Source organism: Mustela nivalis (assembly GCF_964662115.1).
Source record: "Mustela nivalis genome assembly, chromosome: X".
In the NCBI taxonomy this organism is placed as follows: Eukaryota; Metazoa; Chordata; class Mammalia; order Carnivora; family Mustelidae; genus Mustela; species Mustela nivalis.
The window spans coordinates 125,250,265-125,276,598 of record NC_139040.1 but is presented as its reverse complement, the minus strand read 5'-3'; the positions used below and the strand labels follow the sequence as shown (position 1 = coordinate 125,276,598).

The window sequence follows — 26,334 nt, the reverse complement described above, 5'->3', positions numbered from 1 at the left end:
GAGCGTTATTTTCCTGTGCGTTATCAGAGAGAAGAGGCAAGTGGTGGAAAGGCAGAAGGAATAAAGAAGAAGGAGAAGAAGGAATAAAGGTTCAGATTGGAGATGAAGATCTTGATCCATGATCTTGGAGGAGCTGTCCGCCTCAAGATGCCATCTGCTTCTGAGGAGGAACCTCCCTAGTCAACTTGAATTTTAGAGCTCTAGCTAGCATGCCATTCCAAGAGTCTGGAGGAGCCCTTTTTCATGGGGAGAAGTGGACCCAAGTTCAAGTCCTGAAGTTTGTGGTCTTGGCAGTGAGAAGGACCGGTTATGATTTCTTCCAGGGAGGTTCAAGGGCAGCCTTGGTTCTTGGTGATTCCAAGTCAGAAAGGTGGGAGAAAATTAGAAATGTTAGCCTGGAGAGTTGTAGCCAGACACTTGAGGAAACTAGAATTCAGGATCCAGTTCAGGTAATAGATACATAGTAGTTTCCTCCTTCCTTTTTTTTTTTTTTTTGTATCCATTTTTTATTTACATTGTAATTAGTTAACATACAGTGTAATATTGGTTTCAGGGGTATGCAGTAGTTTCCTTTCATCCTTATTATTTCTAAGTAGGTTTTTTTTTTTTAAGTTTTATTTATTCAAGGAATCTCAATGCCCCCCCCCCGTGGGGCTTGAACTCATGACCCTGAGAGCAGAGTCACATGCTTCTCTGACTGAGCCAGCCAGACCCCCCTCCTAAGTAGTTTAAATTACATATGTTGATTAGAATTCTTAATCCGGAGAGTCCTTTATTTCTAGTGAAAACTAAGAAGTAAGCAACATCGACTGTCAGTTACACTAGCATTCTGTGGATTGGGAAATTTATAAATATATTTCACAATTTCTAGAAGTATATTCTTCCTCAGTTAAATTTTTGATGTGTTATAAAAGAGGTCTACTAATCAATCCAAATATCTTTAGTTCCTCTGTAAAAGAAAGCCAAAAGTGGATAAAGCTGTGTTCAGTAATTAATGTTTTAGTATTTTATTCTATTTGGAATGATTCATTGAGATACTCAATGAATAGCCATCATTTAACTTATCTCAGTATAATTTCAAGGTTTCCAGTTACTAAAAAGATTTCGAGGGGCACCTGGGTGGCTTAGTTGGTTAAGGGTCCTCTTGATTTCACTCAGCTAATGTAAGGATCTCAGAGGAGCCCTGCCTAAGACTCTCTGCTCAGTGGAGAGAGTCTGCTTCCTCCTCTCCCTCTGCCCCTACACTGCTTCCGACCCATACTCTTTCTCTCTCTCTTTTTTTTTTCCCAAATTTTATTTATTTATTTGAGAGAGAGTGAAAGCAAGAGAGATCACAGAAGGAGAAGTAGAAGAAGATTTGCCCCTGGGGGGAGAGCCCGACATAAGGATTGATCCCAGGACCCCAAGATCATGACCTGAGCTGAAGGGAGACATTTAACTGACTGAGCCACCCAAGTGCCCCACACTCATTATCTCTCAAATAAATAAGTAAATATTTAAAAAGGAGATTTTGAAAACTATCTTTTTTGACCCCCCAAAATTGTATAACCCACTGATAATCGTAATATTAACAAAATCTATAGTGTTTTTTATGTTCTAAGCATTTTGTATTTAATATTAAATACAATTAATATTAACCCTATAAAATATGTACTATTAAGGGTTCCTGTCTGGCTCAATGGATAGAGCATCTGAGTCTTGATCTCATGCTCATGAGTTTGAGCCCCATGTTCGGTACAGAGATTACTTAAAAAAATAAATAAATAAAAAGAAACATGTACTATTATATGGACATATACAAGTACATATATATATGCACAAACATACATATATGATCACTGAGAATACACGTATTATTAATATATATAATTTTATATTTAGTTCATATCTTAAAAATATTTCTTTTCCATCATGGAAATAATAGAACAGATGGTTTTTGGCAAATGAAATATATATACATAAAACACATAACATGATTCAGTGCTACAGTTTATAATGTAGAAATGGCTTGAGTTCTTTTTATTTTTTAAGTTTTCTTGATATACTGTCTAGATGTGTTATTCACATTATCTTTTTCATTTTATAGTATAGTTGACATATAATATTAATTTGAGGGGCCCCTGAGTGGCTCAGTTAGTTAAATGTCTGCCTTTGACTCAGGTCATGATCTTGGGGTCCTGGGATTGAGTTCTGTGTTGTGCTCCCTACTCAGTGGAGAACCTCCTTCTCCTTCTCCCTCTGCCCCACTCGTTCTCTCTCCCTCTCCCTCTCCCTCTCTCTCTTTCTCTCTCATGTGCATACACACTCTCCCAAATAAATAAATAATATTAGTTTCAGGTGTATAACAGTGATTGAGCAACTAAAAACATTATGAAATGCTTACTACAAGTGTAGTTACCCTCCATTGCCATATGTCATTATTACAATATTATTGGCTATATTTCCTATGCTGTACTTTTCATCCCTGTGATTTATTTTATAACTGGAAGTTTATACATTTTAATCCCCTTCACCTAGTTTGCCTATCCTCCCAACCTGGATTTTGGAAACTGTTTTTAAGAAGATAGACAATTAGGCATAATTATTGTTGAAAATGCATTTATAAACCTCTATGTTCCTTACATATATTTAATTTACTTGTTCTTAACAATTATCTTGAAATTACTTGTGAAAATTTTATAAGGCATTAAGCAGCTAAGCATCATTTTTGCTGACATATTCTGTAACAAAGATAACATGAGCTTGTTTCACTTTTAGTAAACCTAGGTAGAACAAAAGTATTATATTTAATGCTGGTAACTCTAAAGACATGCCTATTATAATTAAACCAACACAACACTTAAACGAGCTTTTATTTACCAAGATTATTCTAGATGACATAAACTTGAAAACCATTTGGGTAAGTTCCTGTATTTCTAAGAATATACTGATTTATGTAAATACTTTCATGTCTTAAGCTCATTAAATAGAAGTCTTTACAAATTAATTTTGGTGATATCATCTGGAGGTAGAAAAATATCACACATCTATAACATACATACATAGAAATGCAGACAGAAATCTTATATTTTTAGAGGGACCTGAGTGACTCAGTTGGTTAAGCATCTGACTCTTGATTTTGGCTCAGGTCATGATCTCAGGGTCTTGAGCTCAAGCCCTGAGTCGATTGTCTCTCTCTCCCTCTCCTTTTGCCCCTCCCCACCACAGTGCTCACTCACTCTCACTCTCTCTTAAATAAATAAATAAATAAATAAATAAATAAATCTTAAACAAAAATTTAGCCATGAGACCAACAGACACATACAAAGATACTCAGCTTCACTCATCATCAGGAAAATGCAAATCAAAAGATACCACCTAACACCAGTCAGAATGGCTAGTATCAAAAAGGCAAGAAATACAAATGTTGACAAGGATGTGGGAGAATAGAGAACCCTCATCCTGTGTTGCTGGGAATGTAAATTGGTGCAGTCAGTCTAGAAAACAGTATGGAATTTCCACAAAAAATCCGAAAATAGAAACACCATATGGTCCAGTAATTCCACTTCTGGGTATTTACCCAAAGAAAATGAAAACACTAATTTGAAAAGATACATACATCTCTATGTTTACTGCAGCATTAGTCATAATAGCCAAGATATGGAAGCAATCTAAATGTCCATCAAAAGATGAATAGGAGTGCCTGGCTGGCTTAGTCAGTAGAGCATGTGACTCTTGATCTCGAAGATGTAAGTTTGAGCCCCATATTAGGTGTAGAGATAACTTTTATAAAGATCTTGTGAAAAAAGGTGGATAAAGAAGATGTGGTATATACACACAATGGAACAATACTCAGCCATGAAAAAGAATAAAACCTTGCCATCTGTGACAACATGGATAGACGTAGAAGGTATTATGCTACGTGAAATGTCAGAGAAAGACAAATATCATATGATATCACTTAAATGTGGAATCCAAAAAAACAAAACAAAGAAATAAACATAACAAAACAAAAATAGAAACAGATTCATAAATATAGAGACTAGTGGTTGGCAAAGGGCAGGGAAGAGAATAGGCAAAATAGGTGAATGGGATTGGCAATTTCCAAATTATAAAGCTTCCAGTTATAAATAAGTCATAGGGAATATAGTCAACAATAATGTAACAGTTTTGTATAGTGACAGATGGTAACTATACTTCTTGTGGTGAGCATTTCATGTTAGTAATTGTCAAATCACTATGTTCTATACCTGAAACTAATATAATATTATATATCAACTATACTTCAATTAAAAATACCGATAAATTTTGGTATGCCTAGCTGACTCATTTGGTAGAGCATGGGACTGACTCTTAATCTTGGGGTTGTAAATTCAAGCCCCATTTTGGGTGTAGAGATTACTTTAAAAAAATCTTTGGGGATGCCTGGGTGGCTCAGTCAGTTAAGTGTCTGCCTTTGGCTCAGGTCATGATTTCAGGGTCCTGGGATCGAGCCCCGCATTGGGCTCTCTGCTCAGCAGGGAGCCTGCTTCCCTCTCTGCCTACTTGTGATCTCTCCCTCCCTGTCAAATAAATAAATAAAATCTTAAAAAAAAAATCTTTGGGGTGCCTGGGTGTCTCATACGGTTAAGTGTCTGACTCTTGGTTTCGGCTCAGGACATGATCTCAGGGTCAGGAGATGGAGTCCCTATATTGGGATCCACAACTTATTACTTAAAAATGCTTCAGATTCTCTCTCTTTCCCTTTGCCCCTCCCCCAGTTACATATATGTCCTCTATCTCCCTCTCTTAAAAAACAAGAACAAAAAACACCCAGTTCCTACCCGGTTTTGTATAATGGGGGCCAATCTGCCCAATTTATGACCATGAAACTACTTGGGGAGAAAAAAAGTCCTCTTGAGTAACTTGTCAAGTTTCAGTTGGGGCAAAGAGTAAATATTCCTGGTAGTATTGAACAATGCCATGGAACCAAGAGGAGTTCTCAAAGAGGTGCAAAAGATAATACTTTTCCCAAATCCAGAGCCACTCCTAAAGATCACCAATAGAAAGAAGACTGTTCCCCCTGAGAGCTGGAATTACTAAGGAGTTTTAACAGTTGGTAGGACCCTCGCCACAAATGGAATGCAACCCACATTTCTGCCCAGGCTTATCTAGCCATGAATGGAGGCACAACACACATTTCTGTTCAGCTATCTCTTGGGGGTCCCCAGTCTGATGGTTGCCAAGCCAAATTCTGAAATATGCAAAATGAGACAAAAAAAGGCTATCGCTGTCCTTAGGAGAGAAAGAATGGATAGCCAATTTTTTTTTTTTTCCCCTCCGCCGATCCGAATTTAGAAAGGAGGGAAAATGTGAAATTTACCTTCGTTCCACCAGGCAACAGAGGTCTGGGAGGGCTGACTTTGATAAGACTTGTTACCCTTTTCTGGCCTCTGCCAGTTTTCCCAGGATGCCTTCTGCCTGAGCCAGGGTGTCCCATGTCCTAGCTGGTCTTATATTGACCACCAGAAACTGTACAGGAAGAAAAATAATTTTCTCTCTACCCTTTGTAGTCAGTGTCTGGCTGAAACCCCTCTTTCTCTAGGGCATCTTGTAAATTGATAAGATTATCTAAAATGGTTAAAAGTTTGCACTGAAGCCACTGTAATTGAAGATTATCTTTGGTACGATTAACGTACTTGTTCAATCTTAAAACAAAATTTTATTTGTCTGAGGCCTCTCATTGGCACTGATTCAGTTAAAGTCAGATCTAGTCTGACCCCAGACCCAGTCCAGTTTTTCGGTCAGACCCAGTCCATTCCTAGCAGTTTTGGACCCAGTCCGGAAAACGAAATGTTCAAATAAAGTCTGAAAGCTCATAACACGAAAGCTGTGGAACTAGGATCCAGGAAGCAAGTAGGACTTGTCTACTATTGCCACAGGCAGCAAGAAAGCAGCGAGCTGAAGAGGCTCAGCAGGTACCTGTGTTTGGTTTCTCATTGCTCTGGAACTGTTAAACGACTGAGGCATATTAAATTTTTTTATTTTTATTTTATTTACTTTTTTTTTTAAAGATTTTATTTATTTGTCAGTGAGAGAGAAAGAGAGCACAGGCAGGGGGGCCAGCAGGCAGACAGAGAAGCAGATTCCCCGCTGAGCAGGAGCCTAATGTGGGACTCGATCCTAGGACTCTGGGATCATGACCTGAGCCAAAGGCAGATGCTAACTGACTAAGCCACCCAGGCCCCCCTTTATTTTCTTTTTTAATAAAGATTTTATTTATTTATTTTGTGTGAGAGAGAGAGAGAGAGTACAATCATGGGGAGTGGCAGGCAAACAGAGAAGCAGGCTCCCTGCTGAGCAGGGACCTCCCCCAAACCCCCAATGCAGGACACAATCCCAGGACTCTAGAATCATGACCCGAACTGAAGGCAGATGCGTAACCGACTGAGCCACCAGGCGTCCCATATTAAAATTTTTTAGAGTTTATTTGAACAAATGCCAGTTCAAACTGGGCATTGCCAAACCAGAAATGGTTAGGAGCACTCCCCTCACAGGAGCTGGGGGAGAGAGTTTCATGGAGAAAACATGAAAGCAAAGTAGGGCAATTATTGATTGGCCATCACTCCATGCCTAGTTGTTGGCTGTTTGTGACTGGTTGTTCTTAGCATTTTGATTTTGTAACCCTGAGGCATTTAGAGGCTTTGGTTTTGCTCTGCTTTTGTAGGTCTCCACAGCATTAGAGCCTTCTCAATTTAATGGCCTCCTTGTTTAATTTAATAGGATTTTATATTTAAATCTCTTGAAGAATATTCATTTATTGGGTCAGTTTCCTATGTCAGCTAATTATACTGTGCGGATTTGCTATGACTGCAGTGACGTTCTTTCTCAGGTCAGTGGGGGTTTTGCATTGCATTTAAGAATCAATATTCGTTTGGGTTTGATAGTTTCTGTTTATCTTTTTTTAAAGATTTTATTAATTTATTTGACAGAGAGAGAGAGAGAGAGAAAGGACAAACAGGAGAAGCTACAGGCAGAGGGAGAGGGAGAAGCAGGTTCTCCACTGAACAGGGAGCCCAATGCAGGCTCGATCCCAGGACCCTGGGACCATGACCTGAGCCAAAGGCAGACTGAGCCACCCAGGCGCCCCTCCTATTTATCTTATAAATCTTTTTTAAACAACACAAACATGAAAATAAGAAAATAAGAAAAAAAATTCTTTTAGCTTTATTTTTTGTCCTGGGTCAATAGATAGGCACAGGGCCAGAATCTCTCTTTCATTAGTTCATTTCTTCTTTTTTTTTTTTTTCAATGCACTGTTTGTACAATTGTACAGGAATATACACTTAAAATGTCTGCCTTTCTTCCTGGGGTTGGCTATGAAGATAGAACTTGTAAGAACTAAAATAAGTAGGAAGTGCTTAATACTCTAAGCACAAGAGTATCCAGAGTTCTCTGCGTGCTTTAAGGCAAGAAGGAGCCTTTCTGCAAGGGTAGAGGTTGAGCAGACGCAGGTGGGTGAGAGGTTTGAATTTGGTCTTGATGTTGTATTGGCATTTCAGAATGACCTTACAGCAGAGTAGGTAGGAGCTTGAAAAGAGGCTTAGAGGTGAAGAAAGTATTAGAGGGAGGGAATGGTATATATAAAGGAAAACATTTTAGTCACCTTTGGGGCTCCTGTGGGGACCAAGGGATTACTTAGACTAATGTAAAAGTGTCCAAAAAGGGGGGCACCTGGGTGGTTCAGCGGGTTAAAGCCTCTGCCTTCGGCTCAGGTCATGATCCCAGGGTCCTGGGATCGAGCCCGGCATCGGGCTCTCTGCTCAGTGGGGAACCTGCTTCCTCTTCTATCTCTGCCTGCCTCTCTGCCCACTTGTGATCTCTGTCTGTCAAATAAATAAATAAAATCTTTAAAAAAAAAAAAAGTGTCCAAAAAGGAAGTGCCATAAACCAAGGTTACACGTGGGTTAGGTGGAGATCAGGGAAAATTTGAATGCCAAGCTCAAGACTTATTCCACAGATAAAAACTTCTGAATTTCTATGTAGTAGTGGCATGTTGTCCCCAAGAATTCACGTCATAGGCCTCCTACACTGGGAAGCAATTGTCCCAGAGCCCCAGCCTCTGCCCTCTGGGCTCCATTGTGTCTCTTGCCTCTCATAGGCTGCTCCCCAGCCATGGCTGAGTGGGGGGATATTCAGGAGGCAATCTCTTTGTTGGTTGACCTTGCCTCAAGAACTCCAGACAGCTTTGCTGAACCTTCCTTAGATATTAAGGGGTCTAGGATGCTTCAAGTAAAGGGGGTCTGTCAGTTCTCTTAACCTTGCCTTAACCCATCTGTTGTTTCTCTCTCTCTCTCTCTCTCTTTTTTTTTTTTTGAAGATTTTATTTATTTGAGAGAGAGAGAGCATAACCAGGGCGAGTGGCAGGCAGAGAAAGAGGGAGAAGCAGACTCCCTGCTGAGCAGGGAGCCCAACATGGGGCTTGATCCCAGAACTCCGGGATCATGACCTGAGCTGAAGGCAGACGTCTAACCGACTGAGCCACCCAGGACCCCTGTTAGTTCTCTTTTGCATAGCTATTTCTATTAACAAAATACTCATTTATTTAATCTTGTCTTGACTTTTGCTTCTTAGATAAAGCACCAGGACTAAAGAGGTGTTTAGGGTGGCAAACTGGTTGGAGGTATATGACTTGGGAGATGTGTTTGTATGGCTGGCACACTGCTTTTATTTAGATCACGTGGCTATTTGAAGAGACTTTGGTGAAACTAGTGGTGATTATAGAGGTCTATAGGACCTCCCTAGGTTCCCCTGGGTATTGGTAGTGGGGAGTCACTTAATATTTTTGACTTATTACACAAATGATGACACATTATTTCATAGTTCAGCCATAAACTATATGTTATTGCATAATAACACTCATTTTTGCCTCTAGTTCAGTGCTTCTGACTTAGAACTGTTAAGTGTTTGACAAAGACAGCTTAGAAATTCTTTTCTCCATTATTTTCTTCCCTCAGTATTCTTTTATACATTTTATCAGGAATTATGGCATGACCATACAACGTCTTAATTTAGAGTGCCCCTTCTTTGTGTAATTTGTGAGAGAACTCTTATGACAGCCAGAAATTATTTTGAGTCAGTTTAGCATTAATAAAGACATGCTCCCTGTTCGCCTGTTACTCAGCTTTGGGTTCTGCTTGGTCTTGCATTGAAATAATTCTATGTTTAGGACCTTGCCCTTGGTTGCCTTGGATCTCCTGGTACTGTCACAACTTTGGGCTGTGACTTTGCTGCAGGTGCTAACCGGAGGAGACAATAGGCTGCCAGGCAGAGGCGGGGGGGTAGGGGGGACTGGATTCCCACACATCCTGCGGCCTTGGCAAGTGGCACACATCGCATGAGTCTGTGAAAATAGCTTCTACTAGGAATATGTGCCATAAATAAACAAAGACTGCTCAGAAAGTTAACAAAAGTGAAGGAATGAGGGAGGAAGAAGAGAGGAGCCTGGTTGAGGACTGAAGGCCCTTGAAGGGCACGGGATTGGGTGGTCCGACACAGCAAAGGGGGAGGACAGAGGAAGCCAGCTAGGGGATGTGAGAGCCCACAGGAATCAGCAAGACTGTGAACAGGGTTCTTAGAAGGGAAGGGGAAAGTGGCCAGTGGTTTTGATTTGCATGCATAACTGAGCAATTAGGAGCTTTTGGTATCCTTTAGGGAAAGCATGTACTTCATCCTGAGTGACCCAGGGGTTATTTAACAAATGCAAAATCAACCAGGCCTATTGTCTTTATATGCAAAACCATCCTGTCATTCTTTTGTTACTCTGGGAATATTCTAGAGAGTTGATGCCTCATTTATCCCTGAAGACTTCGAGTCATCTGCTGATTCCCTAAAAACAAAGATACATTCCAGAATTGAAGAATTGAATGGATATTTTCCATTGACCATCCCATGCTTTGATTTTGTTGGCATTCTTAATTTCTGTTTATAGTAAAATGTGAGTGTTTCCCTGGGCAGTAAAATGGATTTTTCTCTAGTAAATGTTTGTTCCTATGCAGAAAAATGTGAACGAGGCTTTATAATTCATTGTTAACGAGTAGTTTATTTTTTTTTAAAGATTTTATTTATTTATTTGACAGAGAGAGAGATCACAAATAGGCAGAGAGACAGACAGAGAGAGAGATGAGGAGAAGCAGGCTCCCTGCTGAGCAGAGAGCCCTATGCGGGACTCAATCCCAGGCCCCTGGGATCATGACCTGAGCCAAAGGTAGAGGCTTAACCCACTGAGCCACCCAGGCGCCCCTTAACAAGTAGTTTAAATTGAAGGTGGTAGAGATAGAAAAGTTGGAAGAACAGCTATTTGTGACGTTTTCAGGAGACGAATTCTCGCAGTGAGTAAAGCTGAGTGGATTATACTGTTCTTTAAAAATGTATAACACATTTTGTACAAAGAAGGTAGTCAAAACCAGATATCATTTATCTTCTAGGTGGATGGAAAAGAGACCAAGAGAAAAAAATAAGTGGCTTAATCACCCAACTTTACCCAGAGAATGGAATATAAAATGCAAGATTCCAAACCCCGCCCTTCCATTTCATCTTCATTTCTGAAAAACACAGGTGAGCATCATCATTTCAAAAATTGATCTAGTGGCTGTGAAAACAGAGTGGCCAAGATAGCAATGCAGATCTGGTTCAAAGATTGGTTTAGTTTTCTTGCAAATACAATTAGAATGGTATTGTTTTCTTATTTGTGAATGTGGAAATAGGTGGCTTGATTTTTTTTAAAAGCACATCTCTGTGAGCTGTGTAGGACCTATGAAGATGGGCTACACAGAACTCAGTCTCTACAGGAAGGACAACTCCAACAATAGCCAACAGTGATAGCCACAGCCTAGGGAGTCCACATTCTGTGCTGGACATTGTCCTAAGGTGCACTCCGTAGGTTTTCCACTGAATCCTTATCATAAGATTCATTAGGTAAGTATTTTCAGCGCTTTATGAGTATGGAAATGGAGGCATAGAGAGACTAAGACATTGGCTGACGTTCAGGTATCTAATATGACTATTCCAACTTTGTTATCGCTAGAGGTAATTCTCTTAACCAAGGCAGATTATGTAAGTGGTAAAATGAGTGCTGATGGGACTACACCAGCTCCTTTCACACATTTGATTCTCCTGCAAGGATATCCAGATTGTAGAGTAAGCCAAATCAAAATGCTCTGATCTGTACAAGGCTTTGCCATAGGAAGAACTACTATGTGGCCTGGTCTTATGATATCTTATGTCCATCAGCTAATTGCTTTTGGGAGAAGGACTTCACCGAGTAGTAGTTTCCAGGTAAGTAGTTCAGGTAATAAAGGACTGCAAACATTGAGTTTAAGCAATAGCAGGGGAAATACGGTGTAAAAGCACAGTTCTCAGTTCTGGGGTCTTGGAAATCCACAGACAGCTGCTGAAGGCCCAGGATAGACAAATTCTGTGAGCTGTAGTGATGATCTCCAAACGTGCTTGTTCACACATCATCTCAGCAAAAAATGCTGAGATCGGCCATGAATACTGTGTGTGTATTTCTAGATTATACACAGCAGTCCCCTCATACCTGTGGTTTTGCTTTTCACGGTTTCAGTTACCCTTGGTCAACTGCTGATCCTTCTGACGTTTCATCAGAAGATCAGTAGGAGCTCAGTGCTCCATCACAGTGCACATCACCAGTCTTACATCATCTCAACACGCAAGCATTGTGTCATCTCATCATCACAAGAACGGTGAGGACACCACAATACGATATTTTGAGGAGATAGACCACATTCACATAGCCTTTATTATAGTATATTGTTATAATTGTTCTATTTTATTATTAGTTATTATTGTTTATCTCATACTGTGCCTAATTTATAAACTCTATAGTAGGTATGTATGTTTAGGACAGAACATAGCGTAGATATGGTTCGTTACTACCTGTAGTTTTAGGCATCCACTGGGGGTCTTGCAATGCATTTCCCTTGGATAAGGGAGGATAAGTGTACTACTAAATTAATATATTAAGAGATCGTCAATGAGAGTTTTATTTATTTTTTTAAGGATTTCTTTATTTATTTGAGAGACAGAGAGAGAGTTGATGAGCAGGGGGTGGGGGCAGAGGCAGAGAGAGAATCTTCAGGCAGACTCCCCACTGAGCACAGAGCTCACGACCTGAGCCAAAACCGAGGGTCGGATGCTGAACTGACTGAGCCACCGAGGTGCCTCTCAATGAGACCTGAGACTTTTAACATACATCAGGTTTAGTAAGATTTTGCAAAGTAATGGACTGAATATGTCTCATGGTTTCTGTAAAAGTTTTAATTCCAGTATACTTAACATACAACATTATATTAGCTTCAAGTATAAAATATAGTGATCCAGCTCTTACATACATCACCAGGTGCTCATCATGACGAGTGCACTTCTTAATCACCATCACCTGTTTTACCCATTCCCCCACCCCCTCTACTCTGATAGCCATCAGTTTGTTCTCTGTAGTTAAGAGTCTGTTTCTTGGTTTCTCTCTCTCTCTCTCTCTCTCCCCCTCCCTCTCTTGCTCTCCCCCTACCTCTTATGTCTTCGCTCATTTTGTTTTGTTTCTTTAATTCTACATATGAGTGATGTTATATGGTATTTGTCTTTCTCTGATTGACTTATTTCACTTAGCATAATACTCTCTAGTACTATTCATATCATTGTAAATGGCAAGATTTCATTCTTTTATTATGACTGAATAATATTCCATTATACACACACACGCACACACACCCAACATATTCTTTATCCATTGATCAGTCAAGGGACACTTGGGCTGGTTCCTCATAAAACCATGAGGTTCATAATATTATTGAAAAATATGGTAATGGTTTGTTTTTATAGTCTGGATGTTTATTTTTATTTTATTTTATTTATTTATTTATTTATCACAACTAGGCAGAGGGGTAGGCAGAGAGAGAAGGGGAAGCAGGCTCCTTGCCAGCAGAGAGCCTGATGAGGGGCTTGATCCCAGGACGCTGAGATCATGACCTGAGCTGAAGGCAGAGGCTTAACCCACTGAGCCACCCAGGCGCCCCTGGATGTTTAGTTTTAAAATATTTTGCAAATTTTGATGACTTTGTGCTACCATTAGCCAGTTTCTAAAATAGAAATATACTTTTGTGCTGAGATTGATGGCTAACAGTACCGTAGGGAGCCTTCTTAATTTCAATGTTGTGTGGCTGATTTCTCCTTGGATCTGATTGTATCAGTATTTTTCAAGGACTGCATATCATAACCTATTGGTAGATTATAATATTAATAGCACAACCTATTGGTGGATTATGCTATTAATAATAGCTAATACTACTTTTTAATAGAATAAAAGACAAAATGTTAGATACAATACAAATAAGTATTGTTTTAAGAAACTCTTCTTTTGGGTGTATCTGTATATATCTCTGTATCTGTATATACTTACACATCTATATATAAATACCTAAATACAAAATTATGATGTGAAATGTGGTAGTCAGATGCTTTTGAAAGTACTGAATTGCATCATTATTGTTTTTGTCCAGGACTTGTCATTGTTCAAGAGGTTATAATAGAAGAAGGAGAAACGTAAACTCTATTTTCTTGCTTTTCTCTTGTGCTTGCATTATTTCAATGAGTGTCACACCTTGATTCCTTTACACAGAGCTTTTTAAGCCATTCATGAGTTGCGTGAGTGTTCTTTTAGTTCCAAGTGGAGAATATAGTCTGCAAATTCACTTAGCCAGTATCAGCTGCAACAGAACAAAAGTATTCCAGGTGCCTGACAAACCCTTTGGTAACTCTTTTCCCTCAGGAGATTTCCAGTAACATACTCGGCTCATTACCATCAGATATCCCAACTGATAGAGAGTACCACTGACGATCTTTATATGACTTGTTAGCAAAGCTTAATTTCTTTCTTACTATTTTAGACAAAAAACACGTTTAAATTAAAGTGCTGATACTGTTATCTTGCAGCCGGGTGGATTGTTTTGGGTCATGCCTGGGGGGTGTGGGTCCTGCTCTGTAGACACATTCTCTAGTTGCAGCCACCCCTGCCTTCTGTTTTGACCTCCTGTCACACCACTGTACCTGCTCTAGCCTGACCACATTGAACATCCCAAACAAGTTCCTGCTCAGGCCATTTGAATCGGTGCTTCTCACTATCCCACATGATCCCTTTGAGTCTAGATTTTGCCATCATGCTTCATTTGGCTCAAAAGATACCTTCCTGAAGAGGACCTTCCTGATTATTGTATTTCATATAGCCCCCTCCTCTTTCCACAGCCCTAACCCTCAGTTACTCTTGATTCCATTATCCTCTTCTACTTATTTGTTTTCATAAAAGTTATCACTATCTGTTTAATCCTACCCCCACAGTCTAAATCTAAGCCTTCTAGATGAGCCTCTAGAATGAGATATTGTCTCCACAGTATACCCCAATATTCCCAGGATGTTTTTGGGGGGGGCTGGTAAATATTTCTGGAGAGATTCAACAAATGATTGAACATTTCTCCTGTCCCTCTGCCTCACTTGAGCCAGTGCCTTTGGATCTAGTTTTCTCATTTTTCTCTGAAACCAGTTCCTTCCCATGGTATCAGTTGGCAGAGACACTGTATATTGAAGGGTGGGTGGTTGTAGGATAAGCCAAATGCTGTGAGAACTCCCTGGAAGAAATGCTCATGGACAGAGGTTGGGTAGGGATGCTGGTCCTGGAAGTCCTGATGGTTTATTTTTTGGTAATAAAATGATAATTCCACTTACGCATTTGAGAACAGAGACTTACAACTCCCGATGAATTATGTTGTTAGCTCTAAAGGACATCAAAGTTTTATGTCCATGGACAATTTCCATGATCAGAAATTTGATCTTCAATTGGAGATGTTTTCTTGAGACACGGTTAGTAGAGACTGCTAAATTTTATCCCTGTAGACAAAGTATTACACTCTGAATTTGGAGTTAATCGACTGTACCTAAATGCACCACCACCCTGCCTTATGTGTGGTACTCGGTAGACTCTTAATAGGCATTAGTTAGATGAATAAATAAATAAACATAGTCAGTCTTGGGATTTGGGTCTGGGCTGGCTCTGACATTATTTAATTGTGCACCGTGGATCAGGGTCTGACAGTCCAGGCCTCCACCAGCTTTTATAAACAAAGTTTCATTGAAACACGGACATGCTTGTTTGTTGAAGTATTGCCTTTCACATGCCAGCAGCAGAGTTGAGTGGGTGTGACAGAGACCATATAGCCCACAAAGCCTAAAATATTTACTACTTGGATATTTACAGGAAATTTTTGCTGATCCCTGGGCTGGAGAATGTCACTTAACTTTCCAGGGCATTGATTTTGTCATTCGTAAAATGAGTTAAATGGACTCAGTGGTGTCTGAAGTCCTTCTCAGATCTCACATCTGTATTTCCTGGAATCCAGGAGACTATGTTTGGGAACTCAAAGTGATATGGATTTAAGGTTACCCTCAGTGTCTTCTTAGAAAAGAAGATTTCAAGAAGCTATGTGTTCATTAAATGAGCATAAATATTTTACCACATGTGTCTTAAAGACGTGTGGAGCATTCCAGGTTGAGTTAATTTCTCTGGTTTGGTGTTTAAGTGCTTGGATCAGCAGACTTACTGTGCTGCTTAGTTCCTTCCCACTGCTTTTACCAAAGGCTTTGCTAAAGTGAAAGTCAAGAGTTTGTAAAGAAACTTTGAAAGGTGGGTTTGCTTATTATCTATAATGCTTTAGGTGTGGGTCTAGTATATTGAATTAAGAAGTGAAAAATCATGTTAAATATAAAATTAAAATCTCAGCTGAATTTCTTTGACTTACTATGAAGTTGTTTATGGGCCAGATAAGAAAATTATTAGTTGCTTACATCTTCCAGAAGAAAAATTCTGGTTTGGGAAGAAAAAATTGTCTATTAAGTTAGAACCAATTACTTTATCTCAATTGATTTTCTTGTTTTGGGTTTACGAATGCTTAAGCAAATAAAAGCCTCATGGATACCTTTCAAAGATCATTAGATCTGCAGATACTTGGTTCAGGTCACAGAATTTGCACTGGATATTTCTTCTTGCCATCTTTGTCCTTAGCTACTCCTATTTCCATTGCCATACCCTATATCAGAGATCACGGAAGATGAGCAAATCATGGAGTCAGGAGTCTCTAACAAACTGAACAGAAAGAAATGGAATACATTGAATTTTTATGTGAGGACAAGCAATGAATTACAATTCAGGGACTCTATCCCTTATTCATTAAACATTTGTTGAGCATCTACTATGTGGCAGTTCTACACCAGGAGCTGGAATATCTCAGTGTTATGTTATCTTTTACAGAATGCTAATCTATAGAAATTTAGAGATTTCACACCATGATCCCACTCGATTTTCACACAAAACGTTGAGAGGGAATCAGAACAAGGATTCTGTTCAACCCTAAGGTTTGTGTGGACCCTTCTGGGGGAATATTGGAGTGGATAGAGTAGGGAGGTGAGTCCAGCCTGCTCCGGCCTCCTCCAGGTGAGTTTTTAAAGATGGGATCTTGCTGTGTGAACTGGGGAACACCAGGCACCTCACTGACCTGAAGTTGGGGAGCAGAGAAAGGTCAATGACATAGTACTCATGCAGGGCAACCTCTGCATGCAAGAGGTATGATTTCCTAGTTTATGTCCTACTCTGTCTCCCAGACCCAAGCAGGAGGCTGGATTTTCAGCTCACAGCAAGAGCATCCCTTCTGGGTCTACATAATTACCAGATAACTCTGGTGCTCACCCAACACCTCCCCCGCCCCCCCGCAACCAAACTAAAAGAGCTCCTTCTCACTTGGGTGTAGAGTACGGGTGTCCATGAAATGTGAATATTCTTTGCACATCATCCGTCAGTGTCTGATGACCTAATAATAATAGAAATAGCATCTTAGACCTGTCGATAGGTAACTCTTTGCCTTTGGGTAACTAACTCCCTGAGCCATAACAAGGGAGTTGGACTAGATTATCTTTGAGGTCTTTCCCAGTTCTTACTTCCCATGATTTTTGGACTTAAACTTGATTCCCAAATTAACTCAGTTTATGCAGGGCTCATGATCCAGAGATATCACTGTAGCAGATGCTGTCACGGCAGTGCCTGTTCATATCCCCTTGGCACTCCCTGTTTCTGCAGGCTTTCACTATCACTCTGCCAGAGGCTTTCATCTGGCTGCTGAGACATGCTTGGGTGGAAATGCAGGGGAATTCAGATCCCCAGCAGTGGTCCTCCACTGAGGCCAAATGTGAGCTGAAGAAAGACATTGCAGCGTTCTTTTTCCTTGGGGGAGACAGTTCTGAAGTGGGTTCTCACTTACCCACAGCAGTAACTTGTTGGTTAGTGCACACCACATTGACTTCCTTCTCTTCCCTCTCTTATGTCACCTCCCAAATTAGCCACTTGCACTCACATCCTTCTCTGAGGGTCTGCTTCTGGGGGAGCGCAACCTAAGACTAGCCCCAAGCAAGTCCTACTGCAATTCATCTAGTAGCATATGCATTAAATCACAGTGGTCCGTTCCTTGAGGAATATATCTTGTTTACCCCGACTAGGCTTAGCAGATTTAGCAAATAAAAATTTAGGACTCCTAGTTGTATCTGAGCTTCAGATAATATCAAATAATTGTTTAGTATAAGTTTATTCTATCTCAAATATTACATGGGATATACTTACACTAAAAAAGTCATTATTTATTTGAAATTCAGATATGGTGGGGGTCCTGTATTTTACCTGTCATCCTGAATCCCAACTCTCATTGGGCAGCTAGACCCGTTCCAGAGCTGAGGAAAAGAGGGTGATTGGGATTGGCTTAGCAGATGTAGAATGTAGAGGGAGTGAATAGCAATGCTTTAGAGATAAGGACATGTCCTGTACCAAATAGGAGATGGGTGTAAAGTGGTGGATGAGGAACGATCAAAGAACTTGAGCAAGAAGGCAAAATCCGGGTACAACAAAACTGCAACCAGCCATCTCAAACATTGTGGGGAAGGAGATGCCAAAGTCAGTGAACTTGCCCAGACATTAATTCATTTCTCTAGCCCCGCTGCTTTGTGCAGTACCTGGCTCACTCTGGGTACTCAGTGAACACTGAATAACTGGGTAGGGAAGGAAGATTGGTAGAAATAGGGAATTCTCTTTTGTGAGCTTTATGGAAAATGCTGCCCACTAAAAACTGCACGGGGCCTTTTAGAGCAATTACTTGCATCTGATTATAGAAGCATAGAAAATATGAATTGCTGTGTGAATTCTAAGTAATGAGCTTTTCTAACCCTTTCCTCATTTCTCATTGCAGGGACCATTCAACTTAAATCTTTCATGGCTAGCCAAGTTTTTGAGTGCCACTTGTATGTTCAAAGCTAATTTAGCTAATAGCCAACTTATCTGAACCTCGAACAATATTACTGGAGCATTTAGATTGACAGAGGGAGTTTAGGATGAACATTCCCCATTCAATTTCAGAAGATTGTAATCAATTTATATTTTTAATGACATTTTCTTTTCTTCCTGCAGGGAAAGTAGAATCTCATCCTATGTTTATTATTTCTAACTATAAGTTCAAAGTTGAAAAAGATTGGTTTTTATCCTCAGCAAGCTATGTGAAATTTCCTAACTCTTTTATAGAGAAAATAAAAGGAAATACAAAAATAAATGAATGCATATAGATAACAGAAGAGTAGTGTTAACATGTCCTCAATTTTCATTAAAGTCACCTTTTATTGTTACTAGACAAAAACATTTTTTATGAAACTCTAATCAGGCCAGTCTCCAAAGGGTGGTTTCAACTTTGAATCATTCATTCTATGGCTGATATATCTTTAGAGTTCATTCTGCGTTAACAGTATGTCAACCACATGAGAAGGGCAGAAATCTGTATATGGAGAAATACCAAAAATGCACCTAGGAATTCAAAATAATATACATCTTAATGTAAAATTAAAGATGTATTTGTTCTAACTTTTCTGTCAGTAGTATAAGTTTTCTCTGATGCTATAGAGCTGTTAAAAAGAAAACCATAGACCCCAATTGGAGTCACTTATACCCGGCCCACCTCACCAAACCAGGGCTTAATCCCTAACCTAATCGCAGTTTCAGACTTCCCTGGAAATGTAGTCTTAATGGGTCAGTCTGGAATTTTCTGGTTAGCACCAGTGAGGTAATCTGCCACATAGACTCTCTTCTATCCCCCAAAGGGAGATGATGTAATCTGCTCTTTCTTTATCTCTGCTCCCTTCTGTCTATAAAAGCCTTCCATTTTGCACAGCAACTTGGGTTCCTTTATACTTGCTGGATGGGATGCAGCCCAATTCATGAATCATTCAGTATAGCCAATTAAATCTTTAGGTTTTACTCTGTTGAATTTTTGTTATTTAATAGAGCCAATGATGTTACTTTGAGGTTTATTACCAAATCTGCATGGTACTGTCATAGAAGTATGTAAAAGAAGTAAAATGAGGTCTCCTCCTGTCTGAGAGTGGCAGGGTCAGTCATTCAGACCAATTCCCTGGATAAAATATTTTTTATAAAGCTTAAAATTACCGAAGAGCTGAGAAAAGCACAAAAGTGAAGAAAGATGTAAAATAACACGCGTTGGCGAGGATGTGGCGAATCGAAACCCTTGTGCGTTGCAGTGGGCATGAAAAATGGTGTAGCTGCTGTGGAAAACAGTTTGGCAGTTTCTCAAAAAGTTAAACATAGAAATACCATATGATCCAGCAATTTCACTCTTAGGTGTATATTCAAGAGAATCGAAAGCAGGAACTCAAACATACTTGCACACCAATATTCATAGCAACATTTGCCGCTCTAGGCAAAAGGTGGAAACAACCCAAGTGTCCATCAGCAGATGAATGGATAAAAATGTGGTCTATCCATTACCATGGAATATTAACTCATCTATAAATAGAGGTGAAATTCTCATACATGTAACAACACAGATAAACTTTGAAACCATTATGTTAAGTAAAATAAGCCAAATACTAAAGAACAAATACTGTGTGGTTTCACTGACATGAGGTATCTAGAGTAGGCAGATTCATGGAGACAGAAAGTAGAACAGATTTTACCAGGGACTGTGGGAAGGGGTTATGGGGAATTACTACCTCAGGGGTATAGAGTTTCTTTTGGGGATGATGAAAAATTCCAGAAATGGATAGAGGTGATGGTTACATGGCATGTGAGTGTACTTAATGTCACTGAACTGTACATTTAAAAATGGTGCAAATTTAATGTTATGTATATTTAATCACAGGGGGGGAAAAATGAAGGAGAAACCCGACAGGTAACTGAGCACAGAAGTTGCTTTTGACCTAATAGCATTTACCAATTTTCAGAAAATTAAGACCTATTTTTTACAGCCTCCTGCATCAGGAGAGACAGAGAGCAAAGCATAGAGTCTTTTTGTTAGGTTTTTAATACTCATCTCATTAATTTTATCATGATTGTGTCCATGAGGTTTCTGACTCAGAGACAGACTATCAGTAGTGTTATTTACATAGTAATCATTGCAGTGGGTCGGGAGAGGGGGGTAGGGTTGTAGACATTGGGGAGGGTATGTGCTATGGTGAATGCTGTGAGGTGTGTAAACCTGGTGATTCATAGACCTGTACCCCTGGGGCTAATAATACATTATATGTTTATAAAAACATTTAAAAAAATTAAAAAACTAATAATCATTGCATTGGCTCATTTGCCCCCAATCTTACAGCCTGGGGCCTCACAAAGAAAGTCACATAGAAAAAAAATCTCTTCTTTGAGGGACCAGATGGTCCATAGGTGAGGAATGGAGAAGAATGCATGTTCCCTGCTCATGCATAAGAGAAACAGGCAATTGTCTTCCCCTGTTCTCTTAAAAAGAGGGATTAAAACTTTTGCTTCTTGGGGATGGGGTGAAAGGATCTTGGGTTCTCACTCTAACCTTTTTTTTTTTTCCTTTTAATTTGACAGAGATCACAAATAGGCAGAGGTAGGCAGAGAGGGGGGGGGGGAAGCAGGCTCCCTGCTGAGCAGAGAGCCAGACATGGGGCTTGATCCTAGGACCCTGAGATCATGACCTGAGCCCAAGACAGAGGCTTTAACCCACTGAGCCACCCAGGCGCCCCTCACTCTAACCTTTTAGAATGTATCTTTTTAATGACTAGCTAAGCCTGAATGACTGGTTTTCCAAGGCCCTGAGCCTTTTTTTCCTTGAAATGTTAACACATACCTCCAGAGTTAGGAGAATCTCGCTGGAGTTCTCTCAGTATCTATCCTGTTCTACGTGACTTTCCCAAGGCTTGCTCTTGGCTCTGAATCCCAAGTTTTCAGCAAAATTTATTCAGAAATCCCCACCTCTGCAGAAACACAAAAAATATTTTCTCTGCACCTACCCTGTTGAATACCACACTTCAAAAATTTTGATAAAGTTCAGTTTATCAGCTCTTGCCACTATTTAATAATGATTTCCCCATAAGATCAGGACCAGGGCAAAGATCTCCCTGCTCACCACTTCTATTTAGCATTGTACTGGGGGTTCTAACCAGTAAATTAAGGCAAGGGGGAGAAGTGGGGCGAGAAGGACAGGAAGAGGAAGAAGCAGAACGGATTTCATTTGTAGATCACATGATCATCTACGTAGAAAATGCTTAAGCATCTACAAGAAGCCTACTAGAACAGTAAGTGAGCCTAGCAAAATTATACCCAAGTACCTGTAATGTATGGCAGAATGTGATAGCTGCTTTATAGAGATACTGTGTCCTTCCCGAGTACTGAGGTGGTGAGATTAATTCTCTTGGAGAAAGCGGAAGGCATCATAGGAGGTCAGCTGTGAATCAGGTGTTTGAGGGAAGATTGATTTTGGTCAGGAGGAAGGCAGTTGACGTTCTAATGGGAGGACAGAGAAAAAACAAATGTTTGGAGATGGAAAATCATGGCACTGAAATGTCAGACCTTGAATGTCAGACCTAGAATTAAGGACTTGATCTGAACAATTTGGAACAATTCTCAAAGCCTTCCTTAAAGTGTTATAAAATTATCTTCTCAGCTATAAAATAATAGTCTTATTTTCCTGTTGACTAGTCAAAAAAGATGATTATGTTCATAGGTAATTTAAAATCACTCAGAGGGATACCTGGGTGGTTCAGTTGGTTAAGCATCTGCCTTTGGCTCAGGACATGAACTCAGGGTCCTGGGATCGAGCCCCGCATCAGGCTCCCTGCTTAGCAGGGGACCTGCTTCTCCCTCTGCCTCTGCCCCTCTCCCTCCTTGTGCTCTCTCTCTCTCTCTCTCTGTGTCAAATACATAAATAAAATCTTAAAAAATAATAAATAAAATCACTCAAAGTGTACCTTAGTATTTTGGAGTAGGCAAAACAACCCAGTTTGATGTAAAAACAAATGAGAACATGACATGAAACGTTTCAAATGTGCTGCTCTTGGATATTTACCATCTCTCCATAGAATCCTAGAATATAGGCTTTTTGAGGGTAGCAAAACGTGATCTAAGTCTTTCATATTTGCCACTGTGCGGACCATTTGGTAGGTGTTTAATAAGCCCTTGCTATCCAGCAATGATGCAGAACTGCAGCAGTTCACTCGGTAGCTCTTGACATTATTAAAAAATGAGCGTTGCCAAGTTAAGAAAAAACCCCTAGCACACAGTCAAGGAATAAACATGGGAACAGGCTGGAAATAGATTTATTTCTTGAAGCTGTTTCTTCGAGGACCCAGCACTTACCTGGAGGGTCCTTCCCCCCATCCAGGCCACACTGAGCATCCTGGACATTTCCCAAGGCAGACAGCTTCCTCCTCCTCCAGTCCAGTTCATAGAGGAAGACATGGCTTACACATTTCAGGACACCAATGTGCTCTATTCAATACTCCGTTTCTCTTTCCTATCCCAAAGCACATGGAGCAGGCATCTTTCTTCCTCTGCCTATTCCATACCCTTTTCTCAGAGGAGCCTGAAAGCACAAACCTCAGCACGTCAGAGACTGACCCCTCCACACTAATTTCTAGAATAAGCCCTGGAGTGGACAGGTGGCTGTACTGACACAGTTTACCATGTGAGGAACTTGCCTTCCTTTGGGTCACACCCACTCCTACTCAGAAAGCAAATTCTGAGGCCCCGAAGGCTATTCCTTCTCCCAAGACAATGTCCTGTCTGCAAGATTGCACCCTTAGGCGGGCCATCCTTCTTAATGACAAGATGTCCACCATCACCTGTGGACTCGAACTGTGCTTTTGCTTTTGAAACCATCTGCCTCATTTTCCCAGTGTTGAATTTAAATAGACTGCTGTTATTGTATTTAACTGAAAAGACTTCTTCTTCTTCTTCTTCTTTTTTTTTTTTTTTGCACTAATCTGAGGCTCATAAGGAAAAATCTCAACTGGGGTTAGTTAAGGTTACACGAATAAGCAGGGAATCTATGTCCTCATTATCTCTGCCTTGATTTGTTTTGCTGTCAAAGATCAGCTCAGAATAGTTTGCCAGAGCAAACCTTACTTGCAACGGGATGACAGAAACCAAGGTAAAATGAAGGATGTGTAACTAAGGAGAAATTAGCATATTTTAAACGGCAGGTTTGGGAGACTTACAAACTATAGTAGTGTATTAGTTAGGACTCTCCAGGAAACAGAACCAATAGAATACACACACGCACACACACGCACATATTGGGACAAGGGATCCTAGAGGTATATTCTAAGGAATTGGCTCGTGTGATTCTGGAGGCTGAGAAGTCCCATGATTCGCCATCTGTAAGCTGGAGACGGGGGGGGGGGGCACGGGTGTAAGTTCTAGTCGGAGTGACTGAGAAGACCCATGGGCCAGCTCAAGACTAGGCAGAGAGAGCAATTTCCCCCTTACTCCCCCTTTTGTTCTATTCAGACCTCCAGTGGACTGGAGGAGGCTCACCCACCTTGGGGAAGGCAGTCTGCTTTATTGAGTTTATGGATTCAAATGTTAATCCATTTGGAAGCACCATCACAGGTACACCTCAGATAACGTCTAACCAAAAATCTGGGCACCCCATAGCCCAGTCAAGGTGACACAGAATTCATCATCACAGGTAGTGAGCAGTTTAGCAGATATCCATGGAGAGTTGGTACTCCCCACCCCCGATATGTCTCCATTCTGACAAATCGAATTGGCCACCTGCATGTCAGTTGTCTGGTTCACCCACAGCCTTGACTTTTCCTACCACCTGTCTTTGGCAGGAGCCTATCTCAAATGTAAATCCCGTTCTTCCTCTTTGGAACAACTTCACCAAAGAAATGAGTCTAGCACAGTGGGTTCAGTTGGGCGTGATTGTACTTCCTAGGGGATATTTGGCAAGGTCTGGAGACATTTTTGATTGTCACAGCTGGGGAGATGCTGCTGGCATCTGGTAGTTCAAGGCCAGGGATGCTGTTCAGCACCTTCTGATGTAGAGGGCACCCCCACAACAAAGAAATACCCGGCCCAAAATGTCAATAATGCAGAGGCTGAGAAATCCCGGTCTAGAGAAAAAGAAGCATTCCAAATTCCAATGTGCCCCCGACATCCCCCATCTTTGCCACGAGAAACCCATGCTTTCTCAAAGCTTCCCAGACTGGCGTTTTTCCACTGGGTTTAAATTACTGGGTAGGATCTAGCCTAAAAATTGGCAACTTTTGAATAGCTTTAAGGTAGACATGCTACCGTATCAAATTTGGACGAAACACGAGAAAGCCATGAGAGAAGTCAGGCAGCACTTTGAAATCTGAGAGAGCTGTGTGAGTTGCGTGCGGGTGGCTTCATTCCAGCTCATGGCGCAAAACACCCCATAGTGAGTTCTCAGAAGACGAGAAGCGAATATTCATTTTCGTCAGAGGCAAACGCTGAAACTGCAGTTGTGACCTCTTCAGACCTTCAGAAGGTGCAAGTTCATTCCCAGTGTACTACCACTTTGATTCTAACGGCACTGGGTTGTCTTGTTTCATAGTGGTCAGGGGCAGAACTTCAATCAGAAGAAATCTCGTTTCTGGACTGGTCGGTTTATATGCTCTATTCCAAACCTGATTGCTTTTTTCTTAAATGGGTAACCTGTGCAACTTTGCTCATGGTCAGAAAAAAAAAAGTCCCCGTGAATAATTTACAAAAGACAGAGCTGCTCCTCTTTCGCATCCTTAAATCTCTCCGAGCATGTGATTGTCTGAGCGTATCTGGTTTCCAAGTAGCTGAGTGATGAAATATGATTGGCCTCTCGGCATTGATTCCTCCTGTCCTTCCTCTCTCACTCTTCTTGCCTAGCAGTTAGTTGTTTGCGAGGATACAATCATTCTTCTTTTAAAAGAATAAAGAGCGAAGTTCTTTCTTTCCATCCTTAGGAAAAGGTGGGCTGTTTTGCCTTCCTACCATGGACGAGGATCTTGAAGGAGAGACTTGGCAGACTTTTTCCACTCCCTGGGGCTTCGGCCAGGCAGTAGAGGATGAAGGAGAACATACCTGCCAGTGAGTACTAGTCCTCAAGTACAAATATCTGGGGTCTTATCATTGTTTTCTGAGATTAGCTTATGTTTTTTGGTAAGATGAATTTAATTGGACATGGGTTGAAGACCATGTCTCAGAATTATACAAAAACGATGCCTTTGATAGAAAACCGATGGGATCCTTATGAGTTTTGTCTCAATAATTCTAATTTTTAAAAAGAATATTGGAGGTGAAGCAGGAATATCTTGTCAAAGAAAAGTGTGACAACCATACACTGCTTTGGCTGTTTATTTCCTTAAGACTCACTGACTAGAGGCGCTTTTGGGAAGAGAGAAACTGATTTTAGCTGCTCATCTTTATATATGGTATTATAATAGGTTATCATTCACAGTAAACTTTGGACTACGCTTTTTGCAAGGGAAATTGGATTGTGCTGTGCTTATTTTCTTTTAAAAGTAGTAGCTCTCAGTGACAAATGTATCTATCAGGATGAAAAGTTTTGATTTTGAAACAGAAAATGCTCTATTGGCTATACACATTAGTTTGTATTTCATTGCTTCTTTATCTTCAGTGGTCTTGATAAATAAGTTTTTCTACTTTGGAAAAAACTGCTTTTTACAGAAAGTTCAGATCCTTGATGAGTGGCTTATGGTTTATATAAATATGTAAGTCTTTCTTGAGGTTGTTGAAGTTTCAAATGTGAGAAGTTTGTCAGTAATGCATACACTTTGGAATGCTAATTGGAAAGTTTCCAGTCATTCTGCTATTTAATGCTTTCTCAATAATCACTGGCACCTATGAATTTGTTTAAATGCTATTCTTTCAGCAGATTCTACGATTATTGAGTGTTTAAGCATTGCAATGAGAACATTGTGTAGAGGCCCACATAT

At 40.3% G+C, this 26,334-nt stretch overlaps 1 protein-coding gene across 3 annotated transcripts in view; it reads left to right on the top strand.

Moving 5' to 3' along the window:
* Positions 1–26,334, top strand: part of FRMPD4 (FERM and PDZ domain containing 4) — an 849,154-nt gene that overhangs the window by 26,863 nt on the left and 795,957 nt on the right. For all 3 annotated transcript variants that reach the window (XM_082717071.1, XM_082717070.1, XM_082717077.1), the window contains exons 2-3: positions 10,446–10,575; positions 25,342–25,465. In XM_082717071.1, the coding sequence (XP_082573197.1) occupies positions 10,509–10,575; positions 25,342–25,465 (191 nt within the window). In that variant the 5' untranslated portion in view covers positions 10,446–10,508. The remainder of the gene's footprint in view (positions 1–10,445; positions 10,576–25,341; positions 25,466–26,334) is intronic.